The following is a 24,960-nucleotide window of genomic DNA, read 5'->3' on the forward strand; positions in this document are numbered from 1 at the left end:
GTTCTCTACTCTCTCAAAGGCTTTGTCAGTGGCCCTGAAACCAGCAGATGCACTTTCCTTCTGTCTCCATGGAAAGCGACCTTTTCCCCAACAGTACATCCACCTCTGACTGCACTGACCTTTACCCACAGTCCAGCCCTAGTCATCTCTCAGGAATGCACTGAAAACGGCACATCACACAGGTGCATTCATGCGGAGAGCAAGCTGACAAAGGACAGAGAGAAAAGCTGGACACAAAAATGAAAATGGCAGTTATGTTGTAAAATTGATGTTCACGTGGAAAGGGGAGGGAACAGTAGGCTTTGATGAATAGTTAGTGGGCTGTTTTTGGCCGAGGCACAAGTCAAGGCTGCCACCATGGTCTCTCACTCACTCTCTCAGACAGTCAGACTCTCCTCCCTTGTCACTTTGTCGTACGCACTAAAAGAAACGTGGTTGTGATGAGAATAAAAAGCTTCACAGAGAAGTTCGCGCTACTTTTACTTGTCCTGGTTAGTCGCTGCTGGACACATGTCAGAGGTTATGAAAAAATGCAACAAGTGCTTTGTTCAAAATCTACTAACGTCTAAAGTGTCTAATCTGGGTTTATTTCTGTCAGCATTTTGTGTAATGTTTTCAATATAACAGATTTCCACTTTTTCACACGAGCGTAAATGAGTTGCACACAAGTCTTCAACACTTTAAATAATGCAGTGTTCAGGATTTGACACAATTAATACTCAAATCTTCTCGATCTGGGAATGAGCCGTGATATCAAAACATGGAGACGCACTCAGCGAGCCTCGCACTCGACTGGCCTCATCGTCTGGCAGAACAACAACAACGCTGCTCACAAAGAAAACACGGATGCATTAGTCACACAGACAAAGAACTTCCTCCACACTTGATTTAACTTAATTTTTCCAAGGTGCAGACATAAGCAGAATATTTGTCCTATTTGTAAGGATAAATTAAATAGCGAGAAATCCATCACTGTAAACTGGAATACACAGCAAAGTACTTTTTAAACAAATGGACACCAAAGCAATAGGTGAGCTATTTTCTTTGTTAGATACTTTTTGAATGCAGATGAAAAACATCCCAATATCATATCCCTTGCTCAGTTACTTTTTGCAAAGTTAGCAAGGACAGGGCAACTACTTTGAGTTTATGAAAGGAAATAAATGTTATTTTACCCCTACCATGCATAAGTCACACAATCTCAGATATGAGCTCACACTAGTCTTGGGCATAGATCAGGAACAATGATATCATGTCAATTCTAAACCCAAAGCCCATGCTGGGAAGAACACAGGAGGCGGTGTAATCAGGTTTTGCATCTATTTTACATATTTATTTCTCTTCATATGTTACAAGTGACAGAAGTCTGTTTTTTGCATTTCTAATAAATGTGAGGCCTTTTTTAATTTCTCATTCTGTGCAAACTGCACTCCTCTCTCTATAAATAATGTTTACAAATGTCATTTTAAAAATTGATTACAATGTGTTGTGCGCACATTTGGCTCTGGGTAGGGATCATAACAGCTGGTAGTCAGCTGCGTTGTGACAATTGAGAGACACAGAACTGTATCCAGCAGAAAGAGGTCATTCTTAAAATCGGCGAACATTGACAGTGCCTCAGTTTGCCCTTTGCTTTTGCACTGCTGGTGGATTTACAGATGTCAGCCAACCGAGCCTAAGGCGAGACCCTCATATACAAACTATCAAAACAAGTGCTGCATGGAAACAAATGAAGAGGAGGAGGATATTATTTTTAAGATTCAAATGTAGGTTTATGGGTTATTCCCAACACTGCCGTCTTGAATGACAGCTTAAGCTTTATGTCATCTGTCTGTTTTAAGAGTTTTTACTGGTCTTTCATGCTGTAAAACTAATAGTGCACGCCATGCACAGTCAAGACAAGTATGTTTAATTGAAAGCTGTAATAGGATGTGGCTGTGTAGTGTATATATCCTACCGAATGTTTGGAATTTAATATTCATCTTTGTTTGTTTTCTTTAAAATAACTTGGTTTAAACCTGTCTGCTCGTTCTTCTTTCCCCATCATCAGAAGTGACAAAAGTACAGACATTCAGTATTTAAGTAGAAGTACAGGTACTTCTGTTAAAAAATACTCAATTAGAAGTACTTATATTTACTTCAAATCGAGTACAACTTATTTAAAAGGCTCTGAAATGTACTCAAAGTAAGAAAGCTCTTTTGAGGACACTTTTACAAGCTATTTTTGTGCGATGCCAACTGAACCTCGTACTAGAATAATTTCACAAAATTATAAAAGCACATGAGAAGACAAACTTTATTTTAGTCCAAATTTAAATTCTAATGAATGTACCCGGCTTGAATCAGTTATGTAGAACATGAGGCTAGAAGAAAAGGAGAATTAAAAATATATATATTTTCTGTTGCCTGTGAAATGAGCACAGTCAGGGTTAAAGGGGGATTCAGTGGGTGGAGGAACCTTAAGATCGACTGCAGTGGTTCCACATAGGGAAAAGAATCACATCCCAGAATAACTTCTATTGTAAGATCCATTCGATTTTAGATGTACAGGCTGTGATCAGCTGACCTGAGGTTTACTGTTTACTCTTTGTGGATCTACACAACTGAATTCAACAAGATGTCAGCAGATGTTTCATGAATGGTCTTTGCTGATTTCCATCCTCTACACTGACAGTACAATGTTTACACTGTCTTTATACTTCGTTCAGTGAATGAATCTAAGCATCATCATCTTAAATTCAAATTCATCTCTGCAACACTTAATCTAGCCTAACTCTGACCATGAACACCAAAGCTGCTGTGCACCAGTCACACACACTGTTCTTTGCTTTACAGCCATCACAGTACATTAAACTGCACAGTACTTTTATGCAACCTTTAAATACCACACAGTTAGTATAACTTAGTTTGTTTTCCAGGATGTTTCACAACACAACTTTACATCAAATACAGATCCAAAATCTGGTTTAACAAATGAGGAGTTATATCAGATACAACTTATATCTCTTTGTAATTGATAACCTTGATTGATCTACCATTAGGATTGCTTTTCATGTGTTACTGTTAAAGGGTGCAGACTTGAAATAATAACTCCCCTCAAATGTCTTAAACCAAAGGTAACACGTCTGTTTTGAAAATGTAAGTGGTAGGAAATATAGATATTTGCATTAAAATGTAGGACGTAACAGTAAAAAGAAAAATAAGTACTCAAGTAAAGATACCTGAAAATTGTGTATAGTTACAAAGTATTTGTACTTGGTTACTCGCCAGCTCTCCCCATGTGTGACAACACATTCCCATTCACAGTGCCAAGCTTGGAGAGTACACTCAAGAGCCACTTTGATACATCTGTTCAACAGCTTCTTAACTCAAAAATCTAATCAGCCAATTACATGGCAGCAACTCAATGCATTTAGGCATGTAAACATGGTCAAGACAGCGTGCTGAAGTTCAAATTGAGCATCATAATGGGGATTAAAGGTGATTTAGGTGACTTTGAAAATGGCAGTTGTTGACACAAAAAAAAAACGGCTGGTCTGAGCATTTCAGAAATTGCTGATCTACTGGGATTTTCCTACACAGTCTTCTCTAAAGAGAACATATATTATTTTATGACACAGTTTGGGCCCTTTATTTTGTAGACAGAATAAGAAAGGCTGAGATGGTTTTTACATGTGCAAAAGAGAAACAGTGAAAGGATTTTGAGTATGGAGCTGCCAGGCAACAGGAAAAAAAGGGTCCACAGAGAAGATTCATGGATGTAGTAAAGGAGGACATCCAGAGGGTTGGTGTGACAGAAGAGGATGCTAGGGTTAAAGTGAGATGGAGGCAGATGATCTACTTACGTGACCACTAAAGCTATTATACTCTGTTGCGAACACGGACAGGGACCCAAAATTAAGTCACAGGTACCTAGCGGTCCCTAGTGGACTTGTGGATGTGGAAAGCATAAAACCTGTTTAAAGGGACCAGCCAAAGGAAGAAGAAGAAAACTTTGGGCTCCTTAGTACCAAATGAATATTGTTTAAATGTACCATCTTCTAATGGCTGCTTCCAGCACGGTAGCACACCATGTAACAAAGCTCAGGTCATCTCAAACTGGTTTCTTGAACATCACAATGAGTTCACTGTACTCATAGCCTACAGTCACCTCAATCCAACAGAGCACCTCTGGCATGTGGTGGACTGGGAGATTTACATCACTGATGTCCGTTGATGTCGACATATCTGCAGCAACTGTGTGACGCTATCATGTCAATATGAAAAAAAACCTTGAATTTATGTATTGATAAATTAGGGATCTCTGAAGGCAAAAGTGTACCTAATGATGTGGCTGGTGATTTTATAGTGTTACCATAACCAATAAAAAAAGAGCAACATTAAATTAAGTTAAAAATATGACCTAAAATATTTCCTGTCACTCTCTTATCCATCGCCGTGCTGTCAAATTAGCTTTTAAGTTCTGGTTCACTGTGTATAACGTAGGACTTCATCATCTACTGTTTCTGGCCACTTCAGAGTTCATATTTGCCCCTTCTGCCCCCTTCAGCGTCTTTGAGCTGATCTAACAGATGGCTCGCACTGTTTCCATCCTAACACCGACTCCTCTATGAGTAGCCCCTCTCATAATTAAAGAAGAAATCAGACAAAAATACCAGCGACCAGATGCTCAGCACATTGCCACTCGGTTTCAAGGCTACCCTCCTATCCCCCTCCTCTGTGCCTCTCTCCTTCCCCTTACCACTGAGAAAACAAATGGAGCAGCTAGTAAATTGAATACTGTAGTAACCTTAAGATAGACTGGACATACTTCGGGGAGAAAAAAAATTACAACTACAGCCACAAAAGTCTTCTCACACATAACAAGGGGAGAAGAAAATATTAGTTAACATGACTATGCCTGTGTGTTATTGTTCCATCTTAATTATAACAGCAAGTGCTTTGAGAGACAAAGGCCAAAAAAGACTAAACAGCAAGCCTCCCTCCATCACCCAACCCAGTCTTCTATCCCAAGCCATGGGTTAACTATACATTGACCGCACACACACATTCAAGCACACATGCTCCTCTGAGACCCCTCGTATGGCACCTGAGCCTTCCTATATGGGCCACACAGTACAGTGCAGTGAGCTTTGTAGTAATGCACTGGAGCGCACAAGGGCCACGGCTGCAGCATCAACAGCATCTGGGTTATGGAACATTTGCCACTCGCTACACCCCATCACTGCTTCCACAGCTGTGGCTCACCAATAGAGAGGACCTGTGACAGTCAGAAAGCATGAACGATAAATGATGACAACACCCATATGTTGCCAGGGTCGCTGTAGAGGAAATAGCCTGGGGGTAGATATAGTGCATGAGAGAATGGCAGCGGGAAGAGACAGAAGAAAAAAAAACCGTGCTTGATATCATGAGGCAAGAAATGACTTGCAGTGCATTAAGACATCAAATGAAAACCTTTATTGGGTTTTACTATCAATAGAGTTTAAAATTTTTATTTTGAGCTTCATAATCCAGCTTTCAAGCCATAATAACAGTTTAGAAAGAGTGGTAGGCTACATGGTTTTGGATGAGTAGATTACACTGCTTTAGCATCTTAGACATGACTTAGAAAGTTTGTTTGCAAAGTAATCTAGGCCACAGGCGAACGTTTGTTGGCCAGCGCTGTGAGAATAGTGGGAGGGAGTAGTCAGGGCACGCTGCTGCTAGCAGCACAAAGCAAGATTACTGGAGCCTGGACAGAGAGGTTTTTTGGTAGCTGCCTCACAACATTTTCATGTGTAACTGTAGCTGTACTGCTCACATTCTCTTTAGAAATCAAAATATATATGTTATGCAGAGGAATTGTAAACACTGCCTTCCAGTAAAGCCAAAAGAAAGCATTTTATTCCTTTTTATTTTGTAATTTACTGTCATGCATTTGATTTTGCCATCAGTCTAACGGTTGGTAATTTTGGTTTGTCTTGATAACTGTTGATGGATTACCTTTTAAAATGTATGGAGAAAATTGTCCATATACACAAATCCTCATTGCATAAACTTTGTTGAATCTTCCTCTAGTGTCACTACGAGTTTGTGATTTGTCAGTTTTATTAAATTGTGTCCCTTTCAGGATGAACTGTAATAATGTAATCCTCTGACTATCCCAGCGTGTCTCAACTCAGGTACTTCTGTTAGCATGCTGCACTCATGCAGTGCATTTTGTGAACATCAGCAATTTGATGCGTGTCTGACCATAATGCTAAATTCATTTCCAGGGAAGAGAACAGTTGTGTTTAATAAAACCAAGATGACACAACACGTGTGATGTTTGGTTTGAGTTGCAGGGCAACTTCCTTACATTCTGGTCACTCAGACGCTCAGGATGTTGGACATCTAACCATCAAGAAACCAGTTGCTCACCAAAACTACTTGTAACTAGTTGCCAAATACAAATAGAAAAATAAATAAATAAATGCAGTAATGGGCAGCCACTGATTTTTCCTACTCGCAAGGACACTGCTGTCCTATTTTTCCTTTAGTGTGACTGAGCCACTACACGCAATTAATCTTCTTCACGCTGGGTGAAAATTGTTTGGTGGTTTGTGCTATGTGGCTAGAAAAATGACCACATGACCACTAAGGGTGAGAAAAATGCAGTTTTTCATCCTCATGTTTTGTGACAGTTAGTTAGTACACCATCATGCATTCATGTACCCTTAAATGTGAACAGACTCAAAATAGTTTGAGTTCCACACTAGTTTGAGTGATGATCAAAACTCTGCAAAAATAATTACATCCACAAGTCTGTGCTGTAAGTGATATATGTCAGTATAGTAATCTAAATTGTTTATCAAAACAATACCTGCTTATCATTAGAACAGCATTGTCCATAAATACGCTGACGTGAAGATTAACATCAGGCTTAAAGCACCACTGCACATGCGTCACAGAGCGACCCGCATGACTGTAATCATGTTTTTTGCATGTATTAACAGGCTGGATGTGTCCCGTGCTTAGTTTAGCCTGCTGGATGTGTCTATAAGCCTCAAACGACCACAGAAATCCAACGTCCTCTGCTTTAAGTCCATGTCATTTCTGCAAAATATCACGGAGGCTATATCAGGCTACATTGGGGTTGATACCTCAGGTGTTTTCCACTGGGTGTTAGTCATCGTGAGTATGTGTGTTGTATGACTAACCTCATTAATGCATGCAGTGCTGTTGAATAACTGCATGGTGGAATGGCTGAATAATGTTTGGGGGTTCAAGGTTTAGGCAGGGCTGGTTAGAGGGATTGGAGCAGGGAGCACAAGCAGAGAGCTGGATTAACTGTTTTCAAGGACATGCTGTCTACATAATACATAATGACCCATATTGCACTATTTTTACACCTATACACCACTCTAATATACGATGAAACCAACAGAAGGACATGAATACAGCTGCCTTGAATTGAAAATCATCAGTGTGTATTGTGGAGCTGGAAACACATGTGGAGGCCCTGTTGCACAGAAGATAGAATATTAATGAGATTTTCTGATTGAGACCGAGACAAACAAGTTGGCCTCAATATCATTACATCTGTTAATATTCATTTTCTATTCTTGTTTGCATTCCTAACCTACTTTGCAGTATTTTTTTTTTATCCTAGAGTGGACGTCCGGCAACATATTTTAAAAATTAATGTTTTTCTCATCTTGGCTTCTTAAATGTTAAAAAAACACTTTTGTATGCTTTCAGAAACTATTATTTAATTTGGGAATTTGGTGACTTTTTCTAAATTTCTTGGACTTTTCTATTTTGTTCCCCTTTGTTTTAAATTAATTTTGAAGGACATACATGGATTTACAGAGTACATACAATGAGCCATTACCAGTGAGTGCTACAAAATGAGGATCGACTCAAACTTAACAAAAAGACAGTACTCTCTGTGGTTTGTGCTAATAAAAGGAGCTTTGGCCTACAGAGCCGCAGCCAGAGAAAAATCTGCAGTTCAAAGAGAGAGTTCGAGTTGAGTAATGAAGCCATGAACGAATTCAAACAAGCCCACACACTGTCATCTCTTCCACTACCCCTCCAACTCCCTTCCCCAGCCATCTGAGCACAGAGTTTACGTTAGTGTAGCTGCACACCGCAGTATTGAACTGTCAGCAATAAACAGTAATCAGCTCCAATCATATGTGTGCACTACATCAACAGATGGATTCAAACATTGACTGATGGAGACAGCACCTCTGGCCAAAATCAATAGCAGCTTACATACACTGGTATGAAGCTAATAACAAATAATGCTGCATTGATTGGAAAGCTGAGGTGCAACCATTGAGTTACAGATAAAGGGCTGCAGCAAATAATAGAGCGCATGATTATCTCTGAGTGTGTGGGGGATAGGAGAGTGTTCCTGTGTGTGTGTGTGTGTGTGTGTGTGTGTGTGTGTGTGCTTTGTGTGCTTTGTGGGTGTGTGAGCTTTGTGGGCTTTGTGGGTGTGGGGAGGTGGGCGGTGTCATACTCACCCATAAGTGGTGTTGCTGGCCCTCTTACTGGCTGCCCTAGAGCGGCTTGACTTCAACTCTCCACTCATGCTCATGTCTGCATGAAAGAGCAACCAATTAACTTTGTACTGATACAGTAAAGAGCGACATACTGCAACACAACAAAGAGAGAGTACAAACACACACACACACACACACACACACAGGAACCTCCAGATGACTAAATGGCATACACATGGTCATGTTTATCCTACACTTGGGTCTTCTTTATTCTGGCAACATTTACATAATCTACAGCAGCTTGACATGATGCTGACTAAAGGGCCAGCTAAGACTGACAGAAGCCAGTATCTGTTTTCATGTCCACCTCCCTCCAGCCACTTTGAGCTAGACTGTTCACTCCATTTTTATTTCCTGTCTGCAAGGATACATTGGAAACTTGGCACAGCCTCTAAAAAGCTCAACTGAGCTCTGATCTCACTCTTTCTCTCCTGCAAACACTTTTATATACATGTTTGTACTAGCCATTTAACCATAAACCATCTTGATTACAGGACACACCAGCAGCTCACTGCTCTCACTGTGCTTGCTCTCTTGTCAATTTACCAAAGGTGAGTAAAAGACAAAACAAAAACAGGCAGGAGGTAAGCAGCAAAGAGACGGGGAGAGGAGAGGAGAGAAGTCCAGTCTGACATGGACAGATGGGTGGTGAATGGAGTGTGACTAGGCCAGCTGCACATACACTCGCACAGCATGATTGTCAAATGGCTGGAAGCGACAATTAATTAAGTATGGGTTTGAAAGTGTGAAAAGAAATTTAGACATAAGTATGTGCCTTTACCTCCCAAAGTAGACATAGTATTTTCATGAAAAAGTGACTACATCTCCTTACACTAAAAGGACAAAAGGCCTACACATTATCTGTTAAATATAGTGGCTCGGCATTGTGTGCCAGGAAAACAAAACTGAGTTTTATAATGAGTTTGCTGAGCAACAGGATGACTGTATGATTGACTGCGTGATGAAGCCATTACACAGGAAGAGAGGGGAGGATGCTGCTGAGCACAGTTGTGTCGCTCAACAGGAGCAAAACCTCAGGAGGTAATCAGAGTGCTATCAGAGTAAACAAAATCCTATATACACCACAGTTAGCTCCTCCTTTGCAGACTTCACATCTATGCCCACGCATGTATGCACGTATATATATGTGTATTATACTTTGTTTTGTTTTGGGGGTTTTCTGTTCAGAGGTATAGTTTCAAAAAACAAGGCAAACTGCGTTTTGAATTAAAGTGACTTCACATAAATGACAACTTTTTTTGGTGAGCCACACACAGATTCTGCCCTATAGTTGGCTACAGAAACATAGAGGCCCATGAAAAAGAAGTGAACTCACAGTGTTATAAAATACTCCACCCTGCTCTAACCACGGTGAACGCAAAGGAAAAAGTGATTCATGGTTGTTGTGATGCAATATGCATTTTTTCCCCTTGCAAATACCAAACAGTCTCACTTTAAGCAGCTACATTGTGCATTTATTAGAGCTATAAAAAAATAATAACTTGTTTGAAACACACTACTATTGTAGGCCTTTGGATAAAATCATCTGCTAAATGAATATAATGCAGACTAAAGAGTTTTGAGGACATACATATAGCATTGTGGATCATATGTCAAAATTGTAGCTTTTATCATGAAAACATGTTGCAGATTACAACCACTATGTTTCACTACTGTCATTTATTATCCATTTATACCATCCATTTTATTGGAGGGCAATCACAAGTAGACTATTATTTTAGTTTTATTTCTATTTTTGCTTCTAGTTTAGATGACAGATTTAAGAAAATATATGGTTTAAATATAAACACATAATTGAAACATTACTACATCATCACCGTGTGGTTAGAAACCGTACAGACAGCAATTCTGCAATACGTGCAAAATTGGATTATTTTCAACGAATACTAATATTTCAGCCATAACAAGATTGTGTAGTGATTCAGGACTCATTTACAAATCCATGACCAGCCTGAGAGATTCCAGGTGCAAACTGGCAGGGAGATATAGAACTCAAACGGCAGTATAATCTGATAGACAGTTATTTCGTAAAACTGGCTCAAAGAGCATCAGAGGACACAGCAAGGTCACATGCGATCAGCTGTAATGGGTTATAAAGCCTCAGCCTCCGCCACAGTCCATCACTATGCTTTGTATCAGCGGATGTCAGGCTGACTGCCAGAGTGCCGCTTCATACCCAGCCAAAGTTAGAGCCAGTTTAATCACACTACCTGGAAACAAAATTACATAGACTCAATGTGGAAAAGCTTTTCTTATTCTGAGTTTTCAAAGCTAGAAGGAGCCTAGATTTCCCCTGAAGATCCCAGTCAATCAGCACCCACCCTGCTCTAATGAAACCTTGGACCTGGATCAAAGTTAGGAAATAGGAATCTGTGTATTCACCTCATTGGAAAACACTGAAAGTTGCTTTAAGAGTCTGCAACACATGCATTAAGGGGAGTCTGTGCACAGCACTTACTTTATTTTCACAGATTCTTTTTTAGCAAACAGTCTGAACACACACACACACTTGAAGTCACGGATGTGTGGGAGATTGGATAATGTGATCAGATAAAAACAGCTAAATCTGCCGTCTTCTATCATCATTTTTATTTTCATCCCAATTCTTCAATTTATCACGCGTTGGGCTGAACCGCATCCCTAAATGTTTGATGTATTTTTCAGCGTAATTTGATTCAACATCTTAATCGAGTAACTAACTTCAGAGCAGAACGCAAACGCTTGAGCTGCTGACTGACACTGAAATTTTCAGAGGCATTTAATTCAAATGGAATATTTGGTAATACCGTTCGCACACTCACTTTGCTTTTCTGAAGCGCTGCATCCTAAAAGTAAAAGAAAAGAGAGCGCGTATGGCTGAACGCCTTTGCAACAATCATTTAAACGAGGACTGCAAAGCTGATTTCAATTTAGCAGATTGGTTAAATTACAAAAGAACCTTGATAAATGATTAAACTACAGTAAGATATTTTCTGCTCTTGTATTGTTCTTTGTCTGTCCTTAGTGCCTTTTCTTTTGATCACTGGTTATTGGCTTTACTTAAGCCTACTACTTATTCTGGACCAGAACAAATTTGTCAAGGCACAGTATACAGCACTATCAAGCAGCATAACCAGAATAGCAGAAATTAACATTTTATTTGATTTAGACTTAGAGTTGATAATATCATTGTGACTGTAGGATCACATAAATCCCCCTCACTTGTCATAAAGCTTATTAATTAATTCACATCCTGGTACCCTGTATATTAAAGTGTTGACGATGTCTAGGTATAAGTGCAGCGTGTGCAGGTCTTGTCGATATGCCGAGTCTCTGCACGTTCCTGCAACCATGAACACTTAGTTTCCACTCACAGATAAAAACACGAAACTGTATAACATAAATTATTACTTACAGATCTAAGGAACAAATAAAAAACAGGAAATATACTGTTTGTTGGCATGGATACATGGTAAGTTGAGAGAGATGCTAGTGTGCTAAAAACCACGTCTCAACAATGAAGCAGAACGCAGCATTATAGTGAGGGAGACGACAACAGTGACTTGACTTTATTTTTGCACTGTGGAAGTATTCAACAGTTTAAGATGCGTTTTACTTTCACTGTGGAGTCTTTTAGTCTATACTGACCTTGTCTGAAGCCTCTGCTTCCCCACCAGACAAGTAGCTTTGAGAACAGACTGAGGTTTCCAAACTAGTGTGGAAGTTGTGAGAAGATATTGGCACTGTGCCTGCATGGTAATGTAGTCTTATTAGAAACTGTTCATGGATGCACTGTTCACTTTGCAGATGAAGAAGAAAACTATAAAGAAATCTCAATCCATATGGAGAGATGGGTATTACAACATAATTAAGCTATAAGTCATTTCACTAGCAAAAGCCTTTGTATCCTGACTAGACCATGTGCTGACCTTGCCAATATGAGAAACACACTTGGCTTTTGCTTAAAGGTAAATTTGCCTGAAACACCTCTTAATGCATCACAGTGTTTAACATCCTCAAGTCCAGTGTCTCCTATATTACCACAGCACCTTCTGATTGGACTAATGTTTACGGACAGGGAAAAGCGAGAAAAACAGCTCTGAGGTACAAATGTAGAGAAACCGGAGCTTCAGGCTGAAGTGCACAGATGAGCACACACAAGCTGAAAAGCTTCCAGGATGAAGGGGGGAAATGGCAGTGGAGAGAAAAGGAATGAGAGGAACAATGGCAAATACTGTCTTTCAGAAACACCGTGGTGCATGCAAACATCCACTAAAACAGGCATCATCACACATACACAAGGAAACACTTCGGTATACTCACATCTTGGACTGAACAGGGTCATATCAGGGATGCAGAACAACCAGAAGACTGTTGAGTGGAAGGACTAGCCGAGGATTTCTTTCCTTCTGTTTTATAACTCTCTCGTCTTACGTCCTCACTCTCAGACTATGTGCGCGGTGTTGTTTGTGTGTACGCGGGCCGGTAAGCGTGTGCTCAAAATACTGTTTGGCTGACTGCTGTGATACTACTGAGTCAGTGACAAACCAGCTAGAGAAGCACCAATGGGATGTACCAAATTTGTTATTGTGGCAGGGGCGTACGGGAGCACTGGAATGTTCCATTAGCTGGAAAACTGGAAGGAGGGTAGGACGAGTGCGCAGCTGCTTCTCCCCACAGCAACAGGAGCTTTGGCAGGAGCTTCGGGCTTACAAATTCAAACCAGGCGAAAAGGAAGCTGCTATAGTGCATGTAGTGCATGTGTGTGTTTGTGTTTGCACTTTAATGCATGTGTCAAAGAAGAGCAGAAGCCTGAAGGCACAGGTGTGTATTTGTTTCACTTCACATGTGCACTATACAGAACTGTAGTCTCTACTGTATATAATTAGCACGACTAAAAGTAATGCAATAGGGAAATAAATTTTCCACAATCAAAGGACAAAAGTGACCTATTTCCCATAGTTTCCCGTGTCATTAACATGCAGTTGTCTGCTAGGTTTCACCTCTTTTATGATTTTTCATGCTTTCAACTGTTTTTCAGGTCTATTTTGGTGCATTTTAATACAATTATCTGTCAAATAATATGCTTTGTGTTGCCATCAATTCTATTACTGGCTCACTCAAGAAGTCTGGCCTCCTGGTTTTGGCAAGTGAAATTCCATTAATTTTCCATTAATTTTCTGCTGCTTATCCAGATTCAGGCCGAGGAGACAGCAGTCTGAGTTGAGAATCCCAGACTTCCTTCACCACAGCCACCTATTCCAGCTCATCCTTCTTATCCGTAATCTCTTCATGGAGTCCTGGGTCTGCCCCAGGGCCTCCTCCCTGAAGGACATGCCCAGAGTAGCTCACCTAGGAGGAGGCATCCTAGTCAGTTGCCTGTACCACCTCAACTGGCTCCTTTCGATGTGGAGGAGCAGCGGCTCTATTCCGAGTCCCTCTCAAATGACCGAGCTCCTCACTCTATCTCTAAGGGAGAACCCAGCTAGTCTTCAAAGGAAAATAAATGTAAAAAATAATAAGAAAAAAGAAAAAAAGAATATGATTCACTTTGGATCTCGCCCCAGTCCATCTGTCAATCTAATGTTCTCCCTTCACTCGTGAACAATGTTGAATCAAATCCACAAAACACATGTAGACTGGTTGGACAAGTGCAGCCTTGAATATCATCGATATTATAAGCTGGTCCAGTGTTCCAGGCAAGTGAAATTCCAGTATTTTATTGTATGCTATTAGTGTGGTGATTGGCAAATATGATATGTTTGAAGTCCATGGAGCAGCTTGCTAACCAGAGTAACTTAGCATGCCAGCCTCTTATTAAAATGTTGCCACTTTGTCTTAAAGAAAAACAAAATCATCTGTAGCTAACATGCTAATACAGCTTCAAAACAGGGCTCCCTCAACCAATAAAATTTAATCACTGCAGTCATGCCCATCTTTTATATACAGTTTATGGTACACACACATTATGTGAGTAGACAGAAAATAAAACAGGAAACGATCATATAAGTAGTGACTTTATCTCAACACAAAACCTATACTGCACTGGAGGCAAGTTACATGTAAGACAGCTGAGAAAGTAACCGAAGATTTCATTGCAATCCTAGTAATGTCCCATTTCTCAGCATTATTTCCATCTCTGGGATCTTGATTATAATTAATACTGTATCGCAAAACACACCCAGCAGAATCCTGTTTTGCGTGGTGAAAACTGTGCATGCTGTCTAATCGCTGTTTCACTTTTGTTGCGCGGTAGTTAGAGAGCGAATACACCTGAGGGCGTTTAATCTTTCTAGCTCCCGAGGAGGGGGCTTTCATGTGGGGTTTGTTTAATTAGCTCCTTTAACTACCAACACAGAGTGAGACTGGCTGCAAGCCAAACTTTAATCTTAGGCAACTCTAAAATGATTATTAGCTCTTTTCACACTACACTTAACCCAGACAAAATTGCTTTATTAAACTGTTAACTCTTGGATAACTGTGTTGTTAAGTGACAAGGAGCTGAAACCCTATAACTTATCACTCAGTAAGGTAGAACAGCACAGTGTATCTTGTATCTTTAGACACTTTTTTATTAGCTGCCCAGTACAAAAACACATAACAGGGTGATTCTAAAAGAGCTTTTATTTGAAAACCTGAAAGGTTTAGGAAAATGGAAAGTGGAAAAGAAGAAGTAGCACACCTAAGAAAAGGGATTTACAACAGGTGAACAGTATGAGAAAATCATGTCCCTGAAAAATAGGAAAATAATCCAGCAAAGACCTGACACTGGACCTGAGATGAATCTGGCCCTTCAGCTGATCTGGCTACTGTTCACTGAAGCCTCATCAGAAATGGTTTTAGTGGAAGGATGGCTGTCAATGCCATTTCCCTTCCTTAACAATGCCATTCTTAAGGAAGGGAACAATCATCATTCCATAAAACCTGTTGGCACTGATTATGAGTGTTGGTTCAAATCCTGACATATATACATATGTAAGAGGTCAGGAGAAAGCTGGAACCGTGGGTGTCAGCAGACGTCTGTAAAACACAGTGGAGGTTCTGTTATGGTTTAGGTCTCCAGTTCAGTTAGTGGTGTTTGGGATCTTGTCAAAACTGATGGAATTATGATCGTAGTACCATGATGGTGAATTTGGATCCATCATGTAACATCATCTGGAAAGCATCTGACTTGAAACACCTTCCTTTTTCAGCATGACAGTGATCCCGAACACCCTGCTAATGCAGTAAAAGCATACCTGGTCTGAAAGCCAGGATTTCATCATTTTTGAAGTAGTGTGGGGTTGTGTTGAACAGAACAAAATCAGCCAAAATATACAGAAAAAAGTACTACACAGTACTGTGATTCAGCCCTGCCAAGTGAGCTACTCCATGGATTTGTCATAATTATAAAATGCATTTATTTATTTTTAAATGTGCCAGGTTTAGTTAGCATTTCGCAGCTCTTTCTTTTGTGTGAGAGTCAATATCACAAGTACAGTTCAGAATACTGACCACTACTCAAAATCCAGCGCAATTACAATACAAAAAAAGAGGTAGAGATGATATACAGGAAGCCTGTTAGGGATGGGATACTGCTGTTTTTTTTTCAGGTTGAAGGTACTTATGGTGGAAATGGAACTTTATTTGTGTAGTGGTAATTAAAAAAAAGTAGTGTGTGAATAATAGTGTTACGGTGATACACCTACGCAGTTAAGTCGAAACTCAGCTATAGGCCTGCAGAAAGAAATTTGTTTTAGCTGACATACTCAAGCTGTGCTTAGCCATCTGAAAAATTGACCACATAGCAAAGCATATGCTGTGGGCTATATACTCTTGATAAACTCTCATGAGGAGGCAGGCACCCATGCTGAGGTTTAGCATGAAGTAGTGACTGAGGTCAAGAAATAAAATAAAATAAACTTTTCCTACATGAAAACTTCTAAAAATACTGTATTTTTGTTGGTTAGTGATGCATCTTGAAAAATTTGTAATAGACTCAAGATTCTTAAATCCTTATTTACATTCATACTGTCATGGTCCCTCTGCCCTCTCGGTCTTAGACCTGCTTTCTCGTCTACATCTGAAGTAGCCACTCACACATCTGATATAGATGATTGGTTGTGTATCTTAGACTGCCTAGTTTTGATGCTCTGTTTCCTGGTTACCTGTTAATCCATACTTACCTGATTTAGCCTTTTGGAGAAACCTACCTGTTCAACTATTGTCCACTAAAGCATACTTACCTGAGTGCAAATTTGTGGATTTTGAGAATACTTGTCTGTACACACCCTTGTGGAGAAACTGCAAAGTCCTACATCCATGCCTCTGAATGCCAAAGAAGATTAATCTAAAGCCTTCCTTGTAAAGACAGTTACTACTATCCTGAACTGGCAACCTGTGTGAACAAAACACTCTTACCTGCCAAATCGCCTGGTTGTAATTGGACTTAACTCAGCAAAAAAAAAAAAAACTATTGAACTATTGTCAGTACTTAGTCACTGTCTGAAAGTGTTCATTAACACCATTGCACTGCGTCCTGCCATCGAGTCTTTTGCACAAACTGTGACACATACATAAAACACAAAACTCTTTTGTGTTTAAAACATGAATTTACAGCTGGAGTCTCAGTTTTCTTTCAATTCTCTGCATTCAAACGCAGATCCTAAGAATATATGAAAAGTTATTTTTTGTACTGACACCTGGATATCAACAAATCATACCATGTACTCCAGCACAGTTATGAAGCAATTAAAAGAACAGAATTGTACCTTTCAATATCAGTACGTTACAGCTGATGTGGATAACAAAAGAGCATAAGTGAACACATAGTGCATTCTCCATCTCCCTCTTAAGGTCTCAAAGTCTAAACCTGCTGATCACCTGCTTGCTTTCAAATGAAACAGGTCTTCATTTATTTCAGCTAAAGCTTCATTCTTTTTCTTCATTTTTTTCTGTTGGGTAGAATAATACATAGAACCTACTTTGTTAGCTGTTTCAGAAAACATATACATGCAACAATACTAGCAAATACTTTGCACTGTTTAAAAAATGGGAACAATAATAATAATCTGGTCCTTTGCAAGTCTTACCTCAGTTGGATAAAAAAAACATAGCATCTTACACCAAATTAGTTTATTTATGCAACAAGAATTAAGTCAGAATGCAGAAGCAGTCCTGTGAAAAACTAAGTATAGCTTTGGTAAGTTTAGCTTCCATACGAATTAAGAGGCGTAGAAGCAGCTAGGTGCTGATAATCGAATGCATTTAATTAATTCATCATAACCAAGTGTGAGCATCTCTGTAACAGCAGACGTTTGCTGGCTTGGAGGAATCACATGTGTGTTAGCATAGAGCCAAGGAGAACATCAGTGGTAAATGTAAAGAATCAACAATTGCCTATCAGTACTGGAAGGTACATGGCCATTTACAAAGAACCAACATGTGGACTGACAAGTGGAAAGCAAGAGTTTCCAATTTTCCTAGAGGAAGTAGCAACAAATGGCAAGGTCAGACTGTGCAACACTCAGAGAAACTGCAAAACAATACAAAAGCCACAGGCCTCAGTTAGCATGTTAAATATTAAAGTTCATGACACTGGAAAGGTTGAACAACTATGTCTCGTTTGGAAGGATTGCCAGGAAAAAAAGTCTCTTCTCTGTAAAAAACAAAATAATGGCAGCAGAGCTCAAGTTTGCAAAAGTGCATCTGAGCAAACCACCCTGTCCTGTTTAGACAGGACAAGAACAAAATGGAAATGTTTGGCTGGACAGCACCAAATTTATTGAAAATCAGACATATCGTATCAGCACAAAAACCTTGTACCAGCTGTCAAGTACGGAGGTGGAGGGTTGATGATTTAGGCCAGTGGTCCCCAACCCCCGGCCTCGGACCGGTACCGGTCCGTGAGTCGTTTGGTATCGGGCCGCGAGAGTTGAGGCTCAGGTGTGAAATGTATGTTTTTCAAGGTTTTTATCGGTTTAGCAGCGTTATTTTGTTATCGTTTTTATCGTTAACTCTGTTTTCCTGGGTCTTTTCACGTGTGTTATGAATAAATCTTCTTTTTTTCGGTATCGGTACTAGTTTTATTTTGTTGTATTTAAAGGCCGGTCTGTGAAAATATTGTCGGGCATAAACCGGTCTGTGGCGCAAAAAAGGTTGGGGACTGCTGATTTAGGCCATAAGACCAAATTGGGATCTAGATATCTTGCAGTCCTAGAATCGACCATGAACGCCTCTGTATATCAAATGTGAGGCCATCTGTCCAAAGGCTGAAGCTTGACACAAATTGTGTGATGCAACAAGACAGTGGTCCCAAACACAGCAACAGATCTAATATAGAAATCGAAAAAGAAAAGAGTCGAGGTGTTCCACATGGCTCAAAGTCCAGACCTTAACCCAAGTGAACCTTAAGACAGCTGTGCATAAACAAATGCCTAAATGAATTAAAGCAACGTTGTAAAGAATAGTGGTCCACCTTTCCTCTACAACAATGTGAGAGATTAATAAAGTCATATAGAAAACGAATGCTTCAAATTACTTTACATTATTGCGAGATTCTGCAAGCAACTGAATTATCCAATTATTTACTTTTTCGCACTGCTTCTGCGCTTTGGCTTAATTTTTGTTAAATAATCACTCTTGTCATTTATATTTATATTTACAAAGTTTAAGTACTTACTATGGACCACATTATTTTTATGATGTCCTGAAACTTTAGATTAGAAAGATTATAGAAGTACCGTCTATTTGACTGAACGTGCCTGTAAAAGAGGATTATATGAGCTGGTCCATCTGTAATAAATACAGGATGAATTAAAATGTTCTCATTTTAATTTACTTTGTTCTGTTATGGGATGACTCGGCAGCATGTCCTACACACACTCTCCTCTCCTGATTAGCCTCTTTTTGTGTTCACACCCAGACAGACAGCAGCGACCAATGCCCAATGAAAATCAGTGTTCAGCGAGGTATTACTGTATCTTGACATGATAATCTTCTTTTTAAATGCATCACTGCACTCTTTCCTCCACCATGGAGCACTGCAGACAGCTCATACATTATCATTGAGTGCCTTTTCTCTTTCCTTACCCCTTCCTTCTCCATGTCACACCCACTGAATCCCCCACCTTCCCCCTGCCACTCTCTCCAGCTTGAGTGTCTCAGTGTGAAAACCTCATTATGTTTTGCTACTGGACCTGCAAACTCAATTGGACAGCAAGTTATAGTTCATGTCTGAGCCAGTGTGTCTGCTATTGTGTTTCTGTTTGAGTGTGGATGCACATGCATTCATTTCTGTTTTGTGTGCGTGCATGCACCTGTATGTGATCTGTGGTGAATGAATCAAAAAGACTCCATCACTGTGACAGTCCTCAGGTGGGGCAGTTTTTTTAAGCATTTAATAACTGTGGCAGCCGTGTAATTTGGCTGATGATAATGGCTATGCATTTCAAGACAGCTTTATACTGGCACTATTCACTTAGCTTTAATGCTAACCTTGAGCGATCGGGCTAAACATATTCTTTTGTGCAGTACAAACATTTTATTTATGACCAAACACTGACCGATGCTTCCAGAATACCTATAAATTATTATGAGTTATACTTTAACATGTTAAAGTGTAAAAGATGGTATACAAAAATCGACAACCTCGGATTGTAATATTTTCCTGAAAATATAGCCCAGTGTTGTGAGGTTGTAAAACATGAATTTGGACTTTGTCTTTATTGTGAGGAGCTTGAATGTGAGATAACAGTGTCCTCAGTGCAGTTTGATCTCAGTTTTGGATGAGGCCATTTCTCCCTGGAGCATCTCTCGGACAGAGACCACACACAAAACTGTATGCTGTTTCCAGACTTGTGATGTAGTGAACAAAGAAAAATTGGCTTGACAAAGAGCACAGTAGGTTCCTCAGAGGATGAGCCAACCTATATTGGGCATTCTCTGATGAGTAATTAGTAGGAGGATTCAATTATGTTCAGAGATAGTGAGAACCTGAAACCCAGTTAACTTTGCATTACCACCTCCTTCACTGCCTCCTACCGTGAAACACACACAGCGGAGAGTGTGGCTGAACTGAGTCGCATTCTCAACAACCCCATTCATCATCCTCCAGAGCCCTATCTTTTTCTGTCAGGGATAGTCTTGTTCACTTGGACTGCCCAGCTGTGACGAAAGAAAAAAAATCTCTTAACTAACCAGAAACTTCTGTGTCATCTTGAGAGCCTGACAGAAATCAGAAAAGACAGAAAAACAAAAACAACACAACAAGGAAAATATGAAAGAGACTAAAACTATTAAACACACTTAATAAAAATAAATATAATCATATACAAACAAACAAGCAAAAACTACTGTTGGGTCTGTGTTTCCACAAGCCCCACTAATTCTAGAGACTTATTCATCATGAAGAAAACAAGACAGTCGATCGATCGATTATTTGCGCAAGGGAGGCCTCGACTGTGTCCACCACGAAAATGACCCCCAGATCTGACCTCCTCCTGCTACCTTTTATTGAGTATATGTGTATATGTGTGAACTTCTGTAAGAATGTGTGTGTGTGTGTGTGTGTGTGTGTGTGTGTGTGTGTGTGTGTGTGTGTGTGTGTGTGTGTGTGTGTGTGTGTGTGTGTGTGAACTCCTGCTGACCAAAGGGTCGTAAACGCAGGAAGCTTACATCAAAAGAAGCAGATCTTCCAGATAGGATGTATCTGCAATAAAACATTACAGCCCCCACCAGAACCTCGAGAATCTGGGGGGAAGGACAGTGGAATTTCTTTCATCAGAGTTAAAACACTGTACAAATGGTAAACATAAAAATGACAAACATTTAACAATTTAACTCTAACAACTACCTTAAGAATTAAGGGAATTTTTATGTAGAGCTTGAGCACCAGCAAAAAAAGAGCCAATTCAATTTGGTGCTGATTTGGATAAATATGAGGGTACTGGAAGTTTGTTTCATATTTGCTCAAAGGGGTTCATACGATTGTTGGTGTTTTCTATGTTTTTTCTGTTTTGCTGTATGGTCTTTAGCTTACAATGTAAAATGCCTTGAGGCAACTGTTTTTCTGATTTGGTGCTTTAAAAATAAATTTCAATTGAAACTGAATTGAATATTTCCATCAGACCAGCACCTTGTGACCAGGTGTCCCCTCAAACAATTTGCATTGATCTCTTGCTATACAGGGAGGTGTGCACAGCATGCCAGCTGTTCTAAAATGCAAGAATATGTCAGAGTAGTTTAATAAACATTATAGTGAATTGATATTTGATATTGCTCCTTTGGCACTTAAGTACTCAGGCATGTGTACATGTCGTTATATTAATTGTTTTTCTAATAAGCAGTTATGAAGTTTGGGTACTGTAGTTATGATATAAGAGTACTCTCTAAGTATCCTTCTGGTTTGGTCTTCTTTGCTTCAACTGGACACAAATTATTGTGTTGTAGAGGACAAAATTTTTTTTTTTTAAACTTTCTTAATAAAACTGAGGGTGGCATAGTGAGGATATCTTTTTTTTTTCACCAATATGACATGTTGCCTGTTTACTGCACAAAATTTATGCATTTTTCTGGATTCATTTATCTTTAGTAGGCCTTTCAGATATAAAGGATAAACTAACTCGTTTAAGTACGCAGTACAGATCTACTCAAGCGCTGTAGATTTTCAATTCAATGGAGTTTTATATTTATGTATCAACAAATCACAACAACAGTTGCCTTTATTTTTTTAAGGTAAATACCCTACAATAATACAAAAAAAACCCTTTCACAATCAGAGTAACGAGCAAGCACTCTGTGACAGTAGGAAGGAAAAACTCTCTTTTAACAAGAAGAAACCTCCAGCAGAACCAGACTTAGGGAGGGGCAGTATTATGCTATAACATGTTAGGGTTGAGAAGGAGATGGGACAAAAACTGAAGGTAAACAGCTGACTTTAAACTTATATACATGCCAGAAATTACCTGTTTAAATATTTTGTTTCTATTGATTTTTATCTGGCAAAAGGCTCTCGAAATACAATTTTCTCAAAATATATTTATTTTCCATTTTCCTCATGTAACAACAAAATAAGATAGCTGTGTAAATATACTGTTCCTGTTTTGGTGGTTACAAATAAACTTTGGGTTGAATTTGATTGTGTTTGTCTGTTGTAACAGTTTGTGGGGGTTTTGTAACAGTAACTATATTTGAGCTGGTTCAGCATAGTACTCCATGTATCAACTTTATGTAAACAAAAAGGAATGACGCTGAATGAAGGATTAAGTTCTTGAAAGTCCTTGAACTGCTTCCAGCTTTTTAATCATAGAGCTATATGTGTATACATACATATATCGTAACATATATTTATATATATATATGTGTGTGTATGTACATTGTACAAGTAAATGCATAGTTATTTATAGAATTTTAGTTTTTCTTCTTAGGAAGGAGTAATAAGACATATGGAGAGAATATTATGTCAGTGCACTCTGGTATATTGCTTGTGTATATTAGAACTCATTTATTCATGATTTTAAGACTTATTTTGTCTGATTTGTCAAAATAGTTCCATAAGAATCAATGTGCTGCAGAAAATATCATCACAAAACCTGGGTGAAGAAGAATGCTATCATTATTGCAAGATTGTTTACTCAGCCAACTTCTCTCCTCTGGGTGTCAAATAGAACAGCTTGTTGTCCAGTACTAGAGTTACCAAGCCATGTGTGAATAAATATTTGTACCGATGTCTAAATAGTTTAAATGATCTAGCGCTAATCCAATTTTGCATGTCAGTTTGTTGAAAAAGAAAACTAAAAATTAGGTTGCACTAAAGAGGGCCATAGTGTGGTTAGTGTGCACTGTTCATTCTTGGTTTTTGGCCTTGACCCTGTGTACAGACTTTTGTCTAAAACCTCTAAATAATTCAATGAAGTGATATACACTAGATGATGAAACTTCTTCTTTCCCCCATAATTTTAGGATAAAATGTTACGTTACACTAACAGTCCAGTTGGACTATCTGTCTGTGTAGTCTCTCTCACAAGGCGGTAAAATCCTTTATTTAACTTCAGAAAGACTCAGTCTCTGTGATGTTCTTTTGTAATCTGTATGTAATCATGTTACTAATTAAGGCCATTAGTTGTGAAATGTTCAGCCAGGTGGTTTTTAAACAGTACATAACCAATCACGTATTTCATTGGACCGACATTTTGAAACATGTTGCAGGAATCGAATTCAAAGTCAGCGTATATTTTATTCATTTCATTTATTCATTTTGGGATTTTAACCCGACACTGCTTCAAAAATATTGAAGTCGAGACTTGGGGCAGCTGACAGGATTCCTCTGTTTCTCTATCTAGGTATGCTTTTACTGCATTGGCTCTGTGTTTAGGATCTTTGTCAGGCTGAAAAATGAAGCCAGTCTAACACTTTCCAAATTGCATCGCATGGTAGATCAAAATACTTTTGTGGCATTCTTAATACAACCAATTTTGACAAAGCTAAATTGCAGCCCAAACTATGACAGAGCCTCCACCGTGTTTTACTGATGGCTGTAGACATTCATGGTTGTACTTCTCTCCTTAGCCAGTTATAGAGAAGCACACAATCAGAATGAATACTGTTATTGCCCCAAACGTGTTGTAGGTAACTACATAGCTTCATATTTGCCTAATCAGACTGAGAAAGTGACAAAATGTTCATGTTGACTTTGCACTGGCTATTATTGAGTCTAACTACTGGTTCGGGCAGTCAAAGCTGCCATGTTGTATTTGGTGCGCTGTTGTTTTTATCCAGTGGCAATGTCAGAATATTTTGTTCTTCAAATGTCAGTCATTCTCATAGGCAGCGACCAGGCCAACAAAAGACCTTAAATGGCGTACTCATGGAGCGAGAACTATATGTGATTCTAGTAATAGGTGTGTGCGTGTGTGCATGTGTGTGTCGTCTTGTCTTGTTATATTAAAAAACTTTGTATCCATGTCAGAAAAGCAGTAATGAGGAAGCAGCTACTCGTTTTAAAACAGAATAATTGCCACTTACTGCTGTTACTTTTTGTCAGGACTAACTGCCTCTTTGACAGAATAGCATCTCTATGCTTCCTGGTTATTATCATTTAAGCCTTCATTCTTTGACCAAGACCCGTGTCTCTGTAATAGAAAGTCATTGCAGCAGATTATCCTTTACCCTATGCATCAGTCTCCTTCATCCTTTGCACCACTCGTCATCATCGGCTCCCCTCTGTAGCATTCAGAAAATAATATACTTTTCCCAGTTTGTCAGGCTGCATCACTCTTTGAAGTTAATGAGTCAAAACTATCAGTCGTTTCGCTTTTAATTAGAAAACGGACAGAATGATTACAATTTTAATTGAAGTTGTCATTTTCAATTAAGATATGACATCCTTGAGAAGCCCTCTCGTTTCGCAGCCCTTTATTTATTCATTTATCAAGAGCCTCCTGGAGAT

At 39.2% G+C, this 24,960-nt stretch overlaps 1 protein-coding gene across 1 annotated transcript in view; it reads right to left on the reverse strand.

Annotated features, from left to right (window-relative positions):
• The window catches only part of si:dkey-234i14.2 (heterogeneous nuclear ribonucleoprotein C), a 39,447-nt gene extending 26,404 nt beyond the window's left edge, over window positions 1–13,043 (reverse strand). The window contains exons 1-2 of the mRNA XM_040011527.1: window positions 12,858–13,043; window positions 8,496–8,571 (exon numbers count right to left, since the gene is read on the reverse strand). Of these exons, the coding sequence (XP_039867461.1) occupies window positions 8,496–8,571; window positions 12,858–12,879 (98 nt within the window). The 5' untranslated portion in view covers window positions 12,880–13,043. The remainder of the gene's footprint in view (window positions 1–8,495; window positions 8,572–12,857) is intronic.
• Between the last annotated feature and the right edge of the window lie 11,917 nt (window positions 13,044–24,960).

This window comes from Simochromis diagramma, unplaced genomic scaffold (genome assembly GCF_900408965.1).
Source record: "Simochromis diagramma unplaced genomic scaffold, fSimDia1.1 OVJJ01000603.1, whole genome shotgun sequence".
Classification (NCBI taxonomy): Eukaryota; Metazoa; Chordata; class Actinopteri; order Cichliformes; family Cichlidae; genus Simochromis; species Simochromis diagramma.